This window comes from Bactrocera latifrons, unplaced genomic scaffold, assembly GCF_001853355.1.
Source record: "Bactrocera latifrons isolate USDA-ARS-PBARC rearing strain unplaced genomic scaffold, ASM185335v1 scaffold_598, whole genome shotgun sequence".
NCBI classification, from domain to species: Eukaryota; Metazoa; Arthropoda; class Insecta; order Diptera; family Tephritidae; genus Bactrocera; species Bactrocera latifrons.
Window position 1 is genome coordinate 84,614 of NW_017537265.1, and position 14,374 is coordinate 98,987.

Genomic DNA, 14,374 nt, shown 5'->3' on the forward strand with positions numbered 1-14,374 from the left:
ATTTCAACTCTACTCGTCACCCTGATCACTTTGGTATATATAACCCTATATCTGACTCTTTTAGTTTTAGGACTTACAAACAACCTTTATGTGAACAAAACTATAATACTCTCTTTAGCAACTTTGTTGCGAGAGTATAAAAATTAGAACTTTTTTTTTTTTAATTCAACATCATTATTGTTAAATATTGTGTTTTGTTATGTATATTATTTACTTGGACTTCACAAATTCCATTTAACACATTAACTGTCAAGGGTGGTTTTTTGTTATAAAGATGTGTAAAGGTAATATATTATATATTAATATCTGAGCCATTCTCGATCTGCTTTATTGTTTACTTTGGATTTGGTAATTGTTTTCGTACGACTCACGTTTTTGTACGATATGGGCCTGCATGGCCTTTTTATTTTATTTATTTTAAGCGAGGGACAATTTTTGATTGATTATTGCCCACAATGTCCCAACACACCCTAATTATGTATTGATTGTTTTCCAAAATTTGCGCACCTTAAAAAGTATAATATATAATATATCTAATTGCTAATTAGAATAAATAATTAAAAACAAAATGTAGATCAGAGATTTTATAATAAAGCAAACCAAAATTATCATAGTGCCATCACATTTAGACAAAAATTTTTTTGCAAATAAAAGCACAAGCTGGAAACATAAAAACTTTCAAGTTTAATGTGTTAACTCAAGAAATACGCCATTGAATATCTCAAACTTCATTGAACGTAATAAGGTATATTTTCAGCTCTAATTTAAGATTTTTTTTACGATAATGTTAAAAAATAACGGTGTTATGGGCTCTCTTCGGAGGCCAAACAAAAAAAGTGCCCCAACTGGTGGCATGATTCCGGCCGATTGAGTAGCTGAAACAAAAAAATTTGAGAAGTTTAATAAACTTAAAAATATTTTCTATATAATGACCTACGATCTTTGAAAAATATCAAAAATTAACAAAATGACGTAATGTTGAAAAAAATAATCCTTTTTTTTTTTTGATAATTTTCAACCAATCAAAAAATTCGTAGGTCGTTGTATAGTAAATATATTCAAGAATACTCAGTTGAGTTATGACGGCAGCAATTTGAAAAATGTCGTTTCGAGAAAAACACGTTTAAAGTTTCACTTATATTATATGCTTGCATCGCCGAGCGGTCGCTCTTTAGAACGTTGCCATCCAAAAAATTTTCAAGATACCAATTTCCCAGGATATTTATGGAAATATAAGCTATCGAAAAAGCAAAAAAAAAAAAATTGTTTTTGAAAGGGTCACACTGGTATAGCCACTTAACGAACGATAAGAATTTAATAAATTAAGAGCAAATTGAAAAGAAAGTGGGTGGCCTTACGTTGACGTCCAATGCCTTTCCTAGCTTAAAATTATATGTACGAGTATGTACTTGTATGGAACACTTGGGTAAGCTTTTAATTTAAAACATGTAATATGAACAGAGAATGAAAAACCTTTTTACCGCGTTATATCTACTTTAAATCCTTCTACGATACCAATTCTGAGTAATAATCAGTAAATTTGTCGAAAAATAGGTTCCGGCTGTTAGGTCAATTCTCCACAAAGACCTTCGAGAATAGCTCGAAAATAAGGGATTGATGGATTAGAAAAACCACATAGTATCACTCTTTATTAAGGAGAGAAGTTTTCATGTCACACTAAAAGAGAGTTGATGGTGCAGGAGCATTCACCTCGCCAGATATGCTCCGCTGATTCCACAGCCGAATTAGAAATGACTAAAAGAGGTTGCAAGAATCTTTTGTTCAGACCTAGATTTCAGGCGGTCATTCAAGCTTGCGTAATACTACAGTGTCTTTCAAATGGAACCTTTTGCTGTCAGAATGATATATTATATAAAAATATAAAAGAACGTCGTGTTAATTACACCATTTATAACTCAAGAATGTCTGTATCGATTTAGCTGACAATTGGTGGGGAGGTAGCTTAGAACCAGGGGACGGACATAGGATACATATTTATCTCTTTACGTTAAAATTCAATACAATTAATCAGTACAAAAATAATATTTCAAATCATAAGTATATATTCAAAATTCATGTAAAAATTATTCGATTACTTCAAAAAAAGAAAGAAATAAGTAAAAAAAATAACAACATAGAGCTAATGCGGAACAGTAGTTTTCGTATGCATGCATACTTAGGGTTATTGTGATTACTATGGGTTATTATGATTGTTGCTACTGAACAAGGCAGTTTATTTTCGGACGAACCCGTCAGATATTTTTTACTATCACAAGTGGCATTGAAATTTTCGTCGTCAAGGCATTGCGGTTACTTTGCTAGATTATGAGCGAAGGATGCAAATGCGAAAAATTAGCGCAATAGCTGTTGATAAAAAGGCCTATTATAATTTGAGATATACAGAAATATCTTCAAAGCATTGCTCTCTGTGCAATATTTAGACGGAAACGATAAAGTATATGAGTAAATTTCAAACTGTCCTTCCTCGAAAATAATACCTTCTCTAAATATTGGGAATGGTATAATGGAATTACAACTAAATACACAGTGCAGTGTATGTAATCAGTCGATGAATATTATACTACATGCATCCCAAAAGAATTGATTCTATAACTTTGTCTGCCGACTTTTCCATCTTTCCACGCTTGAGGATGGTACATGACTGTCGATTGGACTCCAGTGTGAAGTGATAGAGCCATATTTCTATTGTCACACACCGACGCAAAATTTCGGTTTTATTACGATTAAAGAGCACTCAAATACTCCTCAGAATCAGCAATTTGCTGTTTTTGTTGGATTATGAATCTATGTGTCAGTCAAAGTAAAGCGTGAATGGAACCGCAAAACTAAATAGGCAAGATACTATACAAGTATTTTACAAAAGTGTAAAATACCTGACGTAAGCCGCTGATATTGATATTATTGGCATCAAAACACGCCTTTAGTTTTTGTTGCCTCTAAGCTAGACAAAAAAATCGAAGCGAATGGGTCCGGTGGTAAACTACGACAATACGAAATATCTCCAGCCATTAAAGAAACAGCCATCGCATTCGCGCCTCTACTTCACAATTGACAGTAATAACTGTGAAGTTGTAGATAATTTCATGTTTCTTGGAACCAGTATCAACACCTATAATTCCAGCCTTGAAATCCGACGAAAAATCAGAAAAAAGTAACGTCCTTTTTTAAAACAGTGCGGTGTCGCCTTGATATATTTAATTTAACGCTTGCGTTGCCACCCAACATTTTGTTTAATAGTATTTTTTCTAAGAAAGATAGGCCAAAATTATCTTGGACCCCCATGGTTTAACCGATTATCTAGCGAATTGTTCATTATACATAATTTAAATTTTTTCTATCTTCAGAAATGTTACATTTGAAAATAAAAACACGTCTCAGCCACCCGGGTACCCGTTTACCCTGACAGAAGTTCGGCGCAGTTCATCTAATACATTATGATTATAATTTTGTTTTATATCTAAAAGGAGTAAATAAGTATCTATATGATAACTATAACACATTGTGTTCATTTTTAATTATTTGTTGTTAAAATATAGTATATAATAATAATAATAATTTTATTTCGCGACATGAAGTTACAAAAAAATAATGAATGTTTTGCTTTTTGCACAGTGAAGTATAGGTAATAATTTGAACAAGTAAATTTGAATAACTAAATTTTAGGAATTAATTAAAAAATGAAGAAAACATAAATCATTGCAATGTAAACATTTAGAAATGTTCACCGAATGCTTATCGAATACGGGCTTATCGCACTCAACGCAGGATTTCCGTGTCTTTCGGCGTTTGCGAATAGGCAGCTCGTTACAAATGTAACAAGATCCAACAACAACTCTTCTCCCAGTGGCGTCTCAACGTTGGTCATTTCTGGGTACCACCACTACTATTGGCTTTCAAAGAAACTTTCGACTGCGATTTTGGTAGAGTGGTTTCGCATTATTTGCTGATTCGGGGCTCGCTGTTCGATCATCGGCATTGTTAATTCTTCTGACAATTGTCGAAGGAAAAGTCCTCGTCTGTTTGTTTTCTTGCGAAGCATGCTGTTATTCTAATTGTAGATGACATATTCAGCTATACCTGCAATATCGAGGATGTTGAGAAAGAAAGCCAGCGGCCATCTACACGTTCGTCGTTAGGTGGAGTACCTCGAACACATTTGATCCATGGAGTCAACGCCAGCTTTTGTTTGATTATAAAACAAAATCATTTCTGTTTTTTTGTGATCTGATTAGAAATTTCGTAATCATAGTGCATCGTAATAAGAAGTGTTACAGCTTCGTTTCTTTTTGCTTTTTATTTTATTTTATTCATATTTTATGTTTATTTTATTCATAGTTTTCGCATTCAATTTTCGATAAAATTAAAAACCCATCGGGGTAAATAAATCGTGTATTTATTGTATTTACGTTACCTCAAAAACTGTGCTTTCGATAAGTACTCCATCGTTTTATTTATCTGAGGTATATAAATAAAATACAATTATGACTTCTCAAATTTTTTCAATAGTATTGCAATAAATAAATAACTACGAATATCGGTATGTAATGAACACAAGTCAACGAACTATCCAAAGACTGCAGCGAGTCAACTTAACTATACAGCTTATATTCATTTCACGGCATTCTTGAACATTCCTGAAGTACAAGGGAATTCAGAGAGCGACCTGTTTCCAAACCTTCGCAAAAACGAGAAATTTACGTTAGAGCAGTGCGCGTTTTATGCCTGATTTAGGACTATGAAGGTGTCTGTACATAATTTATATTGTACATTCAAGTAGAAATACATTTATACATATAGATCCTGATAGAATGCACTCATTTATTTTTACGTATAACGCACTTATATGCACAAATTTGCGTACGGGTACCCAGGGTAGGGCAGACAGTGTGATTTTTTTTTGGGTGGCAACACAAGGTTTAAATAACTTTATCTGTACAAAATAGAATATTCATAAAAGAAAGCTCTCTCTACTAATATTCACTGAGATATCTACGAGTATAAGTACTGTTAAAAATGTACCATTCAGTGCGAAATTTTTATATATATAAACAGAAAAAATTATTAAGTTTACTTCAAAAAACTACAATGAATTAAAGAAGTAAGGAAGGGCTAAATTGGATGCAACTTGCAAGAATCAAATCCAGAGAAATAGCTTATGATATAAGAGTACAACCAGAGGATCGGAATCTAAACAATTTTATATATATTTGTATATATATACATATAACTTACATATATGGGCCGATTCGGCATAAGATTTGTTAGAAAAGGACAATCATTAAAAGTAATATATGGACGATGGGGTGGTTTCGACCCGATTTTATCTATTAACTATTATCATAAAATATACTAAGCAAATGTTCCTTCGGTTTCATTAAGGTACCTAACATACAATCACCAATCATGTAGATTAAAATCAGCCGGACGTTCGAAAAAGATGATAATAGCTACGGCGTTTATCCGGAAAGTAATGGCACTGATTTTCTCCCTCCACGACTGTATTTCGGAGCGTGCGCGCACCGACTATATTCGGTAAATGGCGTTCCTAGCTAACGAACAAGCGGCTGGTCAGTTGTCTCCGAGTACCTGGAGAGTCAGGACAAACATTTTCGCCCAACTTTAATAATCTGCAAAAAAATTTTCCCATTTATGCCATTCGGCATATATTGCATTTTTTGTCTCCCTTTGCGCTTATAAAACGCGCTGCTCATAATCTGACGCCTGGCGCGGAATGACTGACAGTGCGCGTACATAAGTAAACACATTTGCCATTCATGTCGTTCGAAGATGTATAGAGACTATTCAACAAAGTATATGTATTTATATTTCAAATATATATATTTATATTCTTTGCATAGTTTTTGTAAATGTTTATTATGTTGAACATGAATAAAACAGTTGTAGAAGGTTACCCAAAAGACTAAGTCTTCAAAATTCTAAGTCTCTGAAATTTACAAGATCTACTGTAAAAATTACAAATATATGAGGCACGTATTGGGTAATCGAAATTCCATTATCTTAGACCACCAGAATGTATTTCAGCCGACAAAAATGGTGTATACAATATATGCGTTAGATCAGAAAATAGCTCTAAACATACTATATATGGGTTAAAGCAAAAACTTGAAATATCAAAATACAAAAAAAAATTTCGGAATTGCAGCTGAGTGGAATTTCCTAGCGATACCCAGTTATAATATGGGGAGGTGGGTACTGTATTGCAGGGAATCAGATATCAAGTGCTCAAAGTCTTTTCGAATGGGCAGAAAATGCATTTGTGACAATAGATTTCGATTTCTGTTCTCAAGTATATCATGATGCATATGAAAAAAAATTCCAGAAGCTCCCGAATAAGGTAATGAAGTAAAAACTAACCATCAAATTCAATGATTGACATGAAAATTCGAATAAAAAAATTTCTGAAATAATGAATCAACTATCATTACATTACAAATTTAAAAAAACTTCACATAAATTACTTAAAACATAATTAAGTTTTAAGATATTTTATGTCATACATATTATTAAATATTAATTATAACCATGTTAACGCATTGAGAAACAATTGTTATGATTCTAACACTAAAAAAATTTTACTCTAAAATTTATCTCAATGAAAAAATGCAAAGATACATAAATTATATTATTTTTTCTAATTCTGTATCATTACACATTTTGCTATATGTAGGTATTATTTGACAATAATTTAATTAATAAGTAATCTCATTCCATCAATAGCTCGATTATTTTCCTGTTTAATTTGATGTTTTTCTTGCGGCATATATTTCGGAAGCTTAGCGCACAATGCGTCGACCGATGTGCCTAGCGTTTTTAGAGCGGAAGACGGGACAAAAACATCAATATCTTTGGAATGGCAAGAACGAACTAAAATTTTTAAAAGCGAATATTTTCTGCATTGTGCCACATACTTTTGAGGTTTTTTTCTGTGAAGGACACATGAAAAATTTCAATTGTTTAATAAAAAATTATGAAAAATATTATTATTTAAACAAATGGATCGTGAAAAAATATCTATAATATAGCACGAACATTTTTATTTTTCAAATTTCATTGATTTATCTCTAGTAGTTTGTGAGAATATAATTCTACAATTTTATCATGTTCTAAATTTCAACTTCCAATAACTTTAACAGAAAAATTAATTTCGACGAAATATTTATTTCACGAGGTGTGGTATGTGTCTGATCATTCACCCAATGAACTGATAATCTTCAAAATCGGTTTATTATGTCTTTTGAAGCGGCCTCTGCCTGAAATCTTATTTTTTCGACGACTGTATTCACCTTTAGGTCACGATAAGTATCAGTATTTCTGATGTATCAGGGAGCCTCTGGCTCTATTGTTGACTGCTTGTTTAACAGCTTTTTATTAGTCATACATTTTAATCTTTAGATAATTAGTTTTTTAAAAACTTCTTTGGTCTATATGACGACACTGTATGGGAATCCGTTCCAGGTTTAGGAATTATAACCACTTCAGAAACTTTTTCGAAGACTTGGAAAGTGTGTCAGGTGAATTGACAAGATAGATAAGTTTTAAGACACTTTTTGTATCGTAACTGCTTTAATACTTAAGCTTTAATTAGATTAAGTCCTGGTGCTTTCGTAATTATGAGTTGATTAATTTCATTTTCAAGTTCACAAGTCATGTTGGACATTACTGAGGAAAACGAATTCACTACTCTCATTCGGGCGAAAAGTTTCAGATTGGAATGCAGTTTCAGATTGGAATGCATTTGCTTTAGCACAATCACCTTTAGTCTATATGTTACTATTAATTTTTAATGGGACAACGTGACATGCTAGACGTTTAAGATATTTCGTACAGAGTAATCATCTGTTTTGTCTGCCGATAGTTGAGCTAAGGATTTGTGTATTGACTCTTGCAACCAGCTGCTACATAGTTTATAGTTTTGTTCACCTAATCAATAACTAAATATGCCTGAGACATTAAATTTTACCACCGAGATATTATGAGATAGACTTACGGGAGCCAGTGTGAAAACAGGGTAATGGGCTTAGCGCCGCCCACTTTTTGTTGAAATCCCATATCTCGGGACCCGACTAACCGATTTTGATAAAAGTTAGTACGATTTCTTCTCATTCCCTTTACATTCTTATGACACATTGTGAAAATGGACGAAATCGGATAACAACCACAACTACTTCTCATATAGCACGACTTTAAATTCCACTTGACTCGTTCAGTTTCCTGTACACATATCAAGAACAAATTATTTAACGGGATCCAACTTTGCACGAATAATGTCTTTAGTATGTGCCACCTTATTAAAAAAAACTGTTCAATTACAATAAAAACTTTTCAAGTCCCTTGGTACCGAATATTTGGACCTCGGTACCTATAGTTCAATTTTGATCGAAAATGTTGGTCAATTTGTGATATACTATATACATATATATATAACCGAAATTAAGATATAATCCTTTTCTTATATTGGTACGTCAGGATGTCAAAAATGGGTTGAATCGGACCAATACTTCCTTTACTCCCCAATAAATAATATTATATAAAGAACTACGACTGTCTGGGTGACCGTATATATCTGCCAATATGTGAGTTACCCCAATAAAAATAAGAGAGCGTGTTTTGCTCATAACAGTGTATCTCTGTGCTTTCAATTGATGGAATTTGAGCAAAAACTTGACCGAGGCCCTATATAACTAATATCAGGATTTGCGAACATCCGGCTGACTTTACTCTATATGATTGTTTTATACTTTAAAGTATTTCCAAGCATTTGAATTTTACAGTTCCAAGATCATAAAATATTCGGTTGCACCAAACTTAGCGTCCCTTACTTGTTTTTGATATGAGTTTTTCGTTTTAATTCAGCTGTTGCTCTACTAAGGTATGTTTTTTCTATTCTCATGGTATTTGATATTATTTTTGCAATAATAGCAGTAACTCCCCTCGTGAAATTGCTAGGGTGGATTGTGTGAAAAACATCGCTGTTATTTTGAAAGTAATGGGGCTCTACCTCCTAAAATTAGTTTCGGTAATAATATACTATGCTCAGTAACTCTAGGCATACCATTAAACTACTCAAAATATTTCGATTACAATGAACATATAACAATTAATTTAATTGACTCTATTCCGTCCCAATAATGAGAAATATCGACTATCATCAGGGCTAATATGATGATGAATTTATTTGTGTCATTTCCTAATTTCTGTATTTTCCTGCAAGATAGATGAAAGCACTAGTTCCAAAAACGCTCGATTTTTGTGGAATTACTTTTATCATATGTACTATATGACATAAATAATTTTTTTAACAGATCTCAATGAATGCGTTTTGATAAGCCCTTGCAGCTCACATCAACGTTGCATTAATACAAATGGTTCCTACCGCTGTCAAAACTTGCTACAATGCACGGCGGGCTATAAATCCACTTCAGACGGCACAGAATGTACAGGTAATGCTTCGATAAACGCAGATAAAGTTTCAAAATAAACAAAAAATTTAGTTTCATTATTAATTTTCTTTTTTATCTATTCTATTTATTCATAGATGTTGACGAGTGCGCAACCGGAGAACATCAGTGTGCTGATAATCAGATTTGTCGAAACCGCAACGGTGGATATATTTGTTCATGTCCATCTGGACATCAGCTTTTACGAGTGCGTGACGGCGTAAGCCGTTGCATAGACATTAATGAATGTGGCCAAGGGCATCCACCCGTTTGTCCCTCGAATGCTCTATGTCTGAATACCATAGGATCATATTATTGCGAATGCAAATCTGGTTTCCAAAAGAGCAAAGCGAACAAACGCATTTGTTTGGATGTGGATGAATGCCAGGAAATTCCGGGTCTATGCCAACAGAAGTGTGTTAATTATTGGGGAGGTTACCGTTGTACTTGTAACCAAGGATTCGAGTTAAGTGCCGATAATCGCACATGCAATGATGTAGACGAATGCGAAGTACACAAAGCGTACAAACTCTGTATGGGCTATTGCAATAATGTACCTGGATCATATGAGTGTTCATGTCCACGGGGATATACGCTGACTTTGGACAAAAATACTTGTCGCGATATTGACGAGTGCGCAACTGGAGAATTTTGTACGGGGCATAACGATATATGCACGAATATACATGGTAGTTACAAATGTACAACCATACATTGCCAGTATGGATATATAAATGATCCGGATCAGAAAAAGTAAAGCAATAATAAATACTTTTTAGTTTAAAACAATATATCATTTAATATATGCTTTTTATCGTCAGTCGGTGTCGCTTGATCAACAATCTCTGTGAGGGCGACGAATGCTATAGCAAACCATCTGCTTATACTTACAATTTCATTACACTGGTCTCAAAACTTATGATACCGCCAGAAGGCAGAATTGTGTTTACGCTTCGTGGACCTATATGGTATGATGAGATCGACTTTGATTTGAAAATTATAAAAATTCAAGCGTCGGCTAATATCGAAAAAGCGTCGGATAATCATTTTGAGTAAGTTATTTTGATCATCTTATAGTCATTCAATACTTTTAAATTTTTCGAATAATTTATAGCACTGTTAAGAGTAAACATGAGGTTCACTTACAACTAAAACGTTCTTTGGAAGGCCCGCAGGATATTGAATTAGAACTCGGTATGACGGTTTTCACAAATGGTATGCCGAGGGGAAAGAGCGTTGCCAAAATATTTATTTTAGTGTCACAGTACACCTTTTAAAATTGGACCAAAAAACAATATTCATATAAAATACACGAATATTGCGGTTTTTATGAATCAAATTAATTGTTTGAAATTTTTTAGGATAATATTGTGGTAAGAAATCATGTTTCTGTTTAATATTTTCATAACTACATTAGTGAAAATTATTTTAAAATCATCCTCAAATGAGATATGTAATTTGGCTTCAATCCATTTTTACCATACAGACATACTCCTTATTATCAGGAAGGGACTCTTTCCTAATTTCTATTGCGTATCTCACACATTGACCGATATTTGCGGTAAAAAGGCAATATGTTTGTTCCATATTTCCGGTATTTAAGGGCTTGAATATATGGTACTAGTTTAACAAGAGATGGTATACTTAAAACCACTATTTATGAATCCCGATATTTTATTTAATTTATCCCGATATATACCAACTTTCTTTGTATACTAGAAAAAATTGGATGGAATTTTAAATGTGGGCGGTGCCACTCCCATCGTCCAAGTCTGACACCTGCTCCTATAAATCCTTCTTGTATCGACCTGGATGTAACACTCAAACGTCGCACTTTCACTTATTTTCACGCTGTCGCAAGAGGTGTAAAAATTATTTATAGGACCCTGCTTGAATTTTTTGAGATATATATTATATATTTTAAACGTGTTAGGAGGAGAGAACATGTCCACTTTTTTTAAATTTGAAACCGAAGGTGACATAAATAATTGCAGTTCAGTGTGCCAAATTAAAGTTTTATACCTTTATTTATGACTTAGTTACGGCCTTCTACAAGTTTTCGATTATTGGCGTTTTGTGGGCGTTGCAGTGGTCCGACTGCGACATGTACAAACTCGTCCTCCCGATTCAACCAAGGAAAATGTGTGCAAAATTTTATGACGATATATCGATTTTTATTCAAATTACAGCTTGCACAGACGGACGGATGAACAGACAGACATTCAGATTTCAGCTCGTCTCATCATACAGATCATTTATATATACATAGGATTTATAAAAACCTATATACCTTAAACTATTATACACTGTGGCAACATGCTGTTAAAAATGTATGAGTAATGTATGTTTGTATGTAGTATAAAAAATTTTTGGAAAGCCTTCAATATTCATTTTTCGAAAAAATCGTGAAAATATTATAATACAATTTGGTGTCTTATAAACTTATATTATCGGTCATAGTCTCACTTGGTTTAATCACTACACTATACACTGTTTTAGTTCTTATCTGCGAAAAGTGTATAAAAAGATCCAGAAATGAGATATATAGGATAGAAATATATAGAATTTTAATATATCAAGCTGATGTGGAAAAGGTCATTCAGAGGTTTGGAATTTACTATATTAAGTGGATTTTGATCAATTCTATTCCTATTCAGCGCTACTCCACATAGTTAATTTTTAAGACAATTCCTTCCTTTCATTTCATTAAAAGACAAAGTTTAACCGTTTGAAATGGTTTAAGTACAAGTGGAAAGTCAGAAATGGCTATATAGGGATTATAAGAGGCAAAAAACACCACTGATAACCGGAACATATTATTAAATACGATATTATTAATACCATATACAAGTTTATTACAAATACGGACCGGCATAGTTGGTATAAGGTTGGTTAGAATAAAATATGATATACCAAAATCATTCTATGTATTATATGGTAGTTGGGGTGATTCTTGGAATAAATTCGCATGTTTCCGCATTAAACTATAGTAATTATATCCAGTATACCTATCGTGGTTGTCAAAAAAGTCTTGCGGTATTTTCGCTAGTTGGCGCTGAGAGCGCGTAGTTCTAATTTTATTCGTCGCATCGGGTCATGCTATACCTTTTTGGAAAGCTCATTTCACGCGCTAACACGTGTTTGATTGTTGTCGTTTCTTTTAAGTCGTTCGTGAGTTACAGCGTCGCAAACATGGAACAAAATAAAGAGAAAATACGGCATATTTTACAGTACTATTATGATAAAAGCAAAAATTCATTTCAAGCCGCCAATAAAATTTGTGCAGTTTATGGATCCGATACAGTTTCCATTTCCATCGCACAACGATGGTTTCAACATTTTCGTTCTGGTGTAGGGGTGGTCGAAGATGAGCCACGCTCCGGAAGGCCTGTCGTCGAAAATTGCGATAAAACCGCTGAATTGGTCGAAAAAGACCGGCATAGTAGCAGCCGTCGCATCGGTCAAATGCTGGGCATGAGTCATCAAAAAAAAATTTTATGAACAATTGAAAATTCAATACAAATCTTCTTCTTCTTTATTGGCGTAGACACCGCTTACGCGATAATAACCGACTTCACAACAGCGCACCAGTCGTTCTTTCTTTTCGCTGCTTGGCGCCAATTGGAGATTCTAAGCGAAGCCAGGGGTCTCTCATCCGAGGCTGTTGTTGGGTTTTCATTGGGGTGGTTTTTTTACGTGGCGGGTCCCAAACCCAGCGCACAACCCTATGCAGGGAATGTTTCGCCTTCTCACTTTAGCTCACCTTCGAACGGATGTTCTTAGGCTACCCAGAGGATACTTGGTCAAAGACCGGAAGTCGTGAGCTGCTTGAGTCATATGTAAAAGAATCGTTTCTGGCCACTCCCACGTGAATGGCGATCAGAAAACTTTCCTCACTTGCGTGAACTTCTACACATGACTCCATCCTCCTTCAATACAAATACCGCAAGAAATACCGCGAGACTTTTTTTTGGCAACCTAATATTATAATTTAACTTTGTGCAGATATATACAGTGTGCGACAAAACTAAAGCACGGAATATACCTTGTTGGTATATAACTGCATATAATAATGAAATATGCACTACATGATGTTTTATTGATTTGTATTATTAGTTCATGTATTCTTCTTTTAAATTAGCAAGAATTAAACAAATTAATTTATTAAAATAATATATAAAATTAAATATATGAAGAACTCCAAAAATCTGGTGCGATAAAACTAAAGCACATAACTAAGAATTCACATTAATTGCACATTAATTCTTTGTCTAACGGTTTTTATGATCAGAAAATGTTGGATATGTGTAGTTATTACCTAATTAGAAAAATATTTGTGCATATTCAGTTGCACTTCGCTATTCAATACGGTTTGTTGTAGGCTAAAGTTCATTTTAGAAAAGTTTTTTTTAAGGATTTTAAGAAAAGGGAATCGGGAAGAAAAAAGCCACCAATGAAATTTGTGATGCTTACATAGACAATGCTATATCAGCTCGTGGAGCACAAAAATGGTTCACTCGCTTCTGTTCTAGAAATTTCAAAATTGTGAAATATGGCAAGAAGTGGTCTATCAAAATGGAACATATTTGTTTATTTAGTTATTAGTATAAGTATAAATAAATACAAGTTGAAGTTTGATTAAAAATACGAAAAGACTTTTTCGACTACCCAATATATCTCATATATTACACCATATTTTCGTTAAAAAGTCACCACCGTAGTGACTAGTGGTCCACATGTTTGATTGAGCAATTGTATTCTGATTTTGACAATTGTTGGTCATAATATTTGGTATTTAAAATTTTATTATATCGGGTGATTTTTTTGAGGTTAGGATTTTCATGCATTAGTATTTGACAGATCACGTGGGATATCAGACATGGTGTCAAAGAGAA

The 14,374-nt window shown here is 33.5% G+C and overlaps 1 protein-coding gene across 8 annotated transcripts in view; it reads left to right on the forward strand.

Moving 5' to 3' along the window:
- The window catches only part of LOC108974865 (fibulin-1), a gene marked incomplete in the record, with an annotated part of 39,504 nt that extends 28,686 nt beyond the window's left edge, over nucleotides 1-10,818 (forward strand). For all 8 annotated transcript variants that reach the window (XM_018942961.1, XM_018942963.1, XM_018942964.1 and 5 more), the window contains 4 exon segments: nucleotides 9,345-9,482; nucleotides 9,578-10,232; nucleotides 10,301-10,531; nucleotides 10,594-10,818. In XM_018942961.1, the coding sequence (XP_018798506.1) occupies nucleotides 9,345-9,482; nucleotides 9,578-10,232; nucleotides 10,301-10,531; nucleotides 10,594-10,756 (1,187 nt within the window).
- Nucleotides 10,819-14,374: the final 3,556 nt, after the last annotated feature.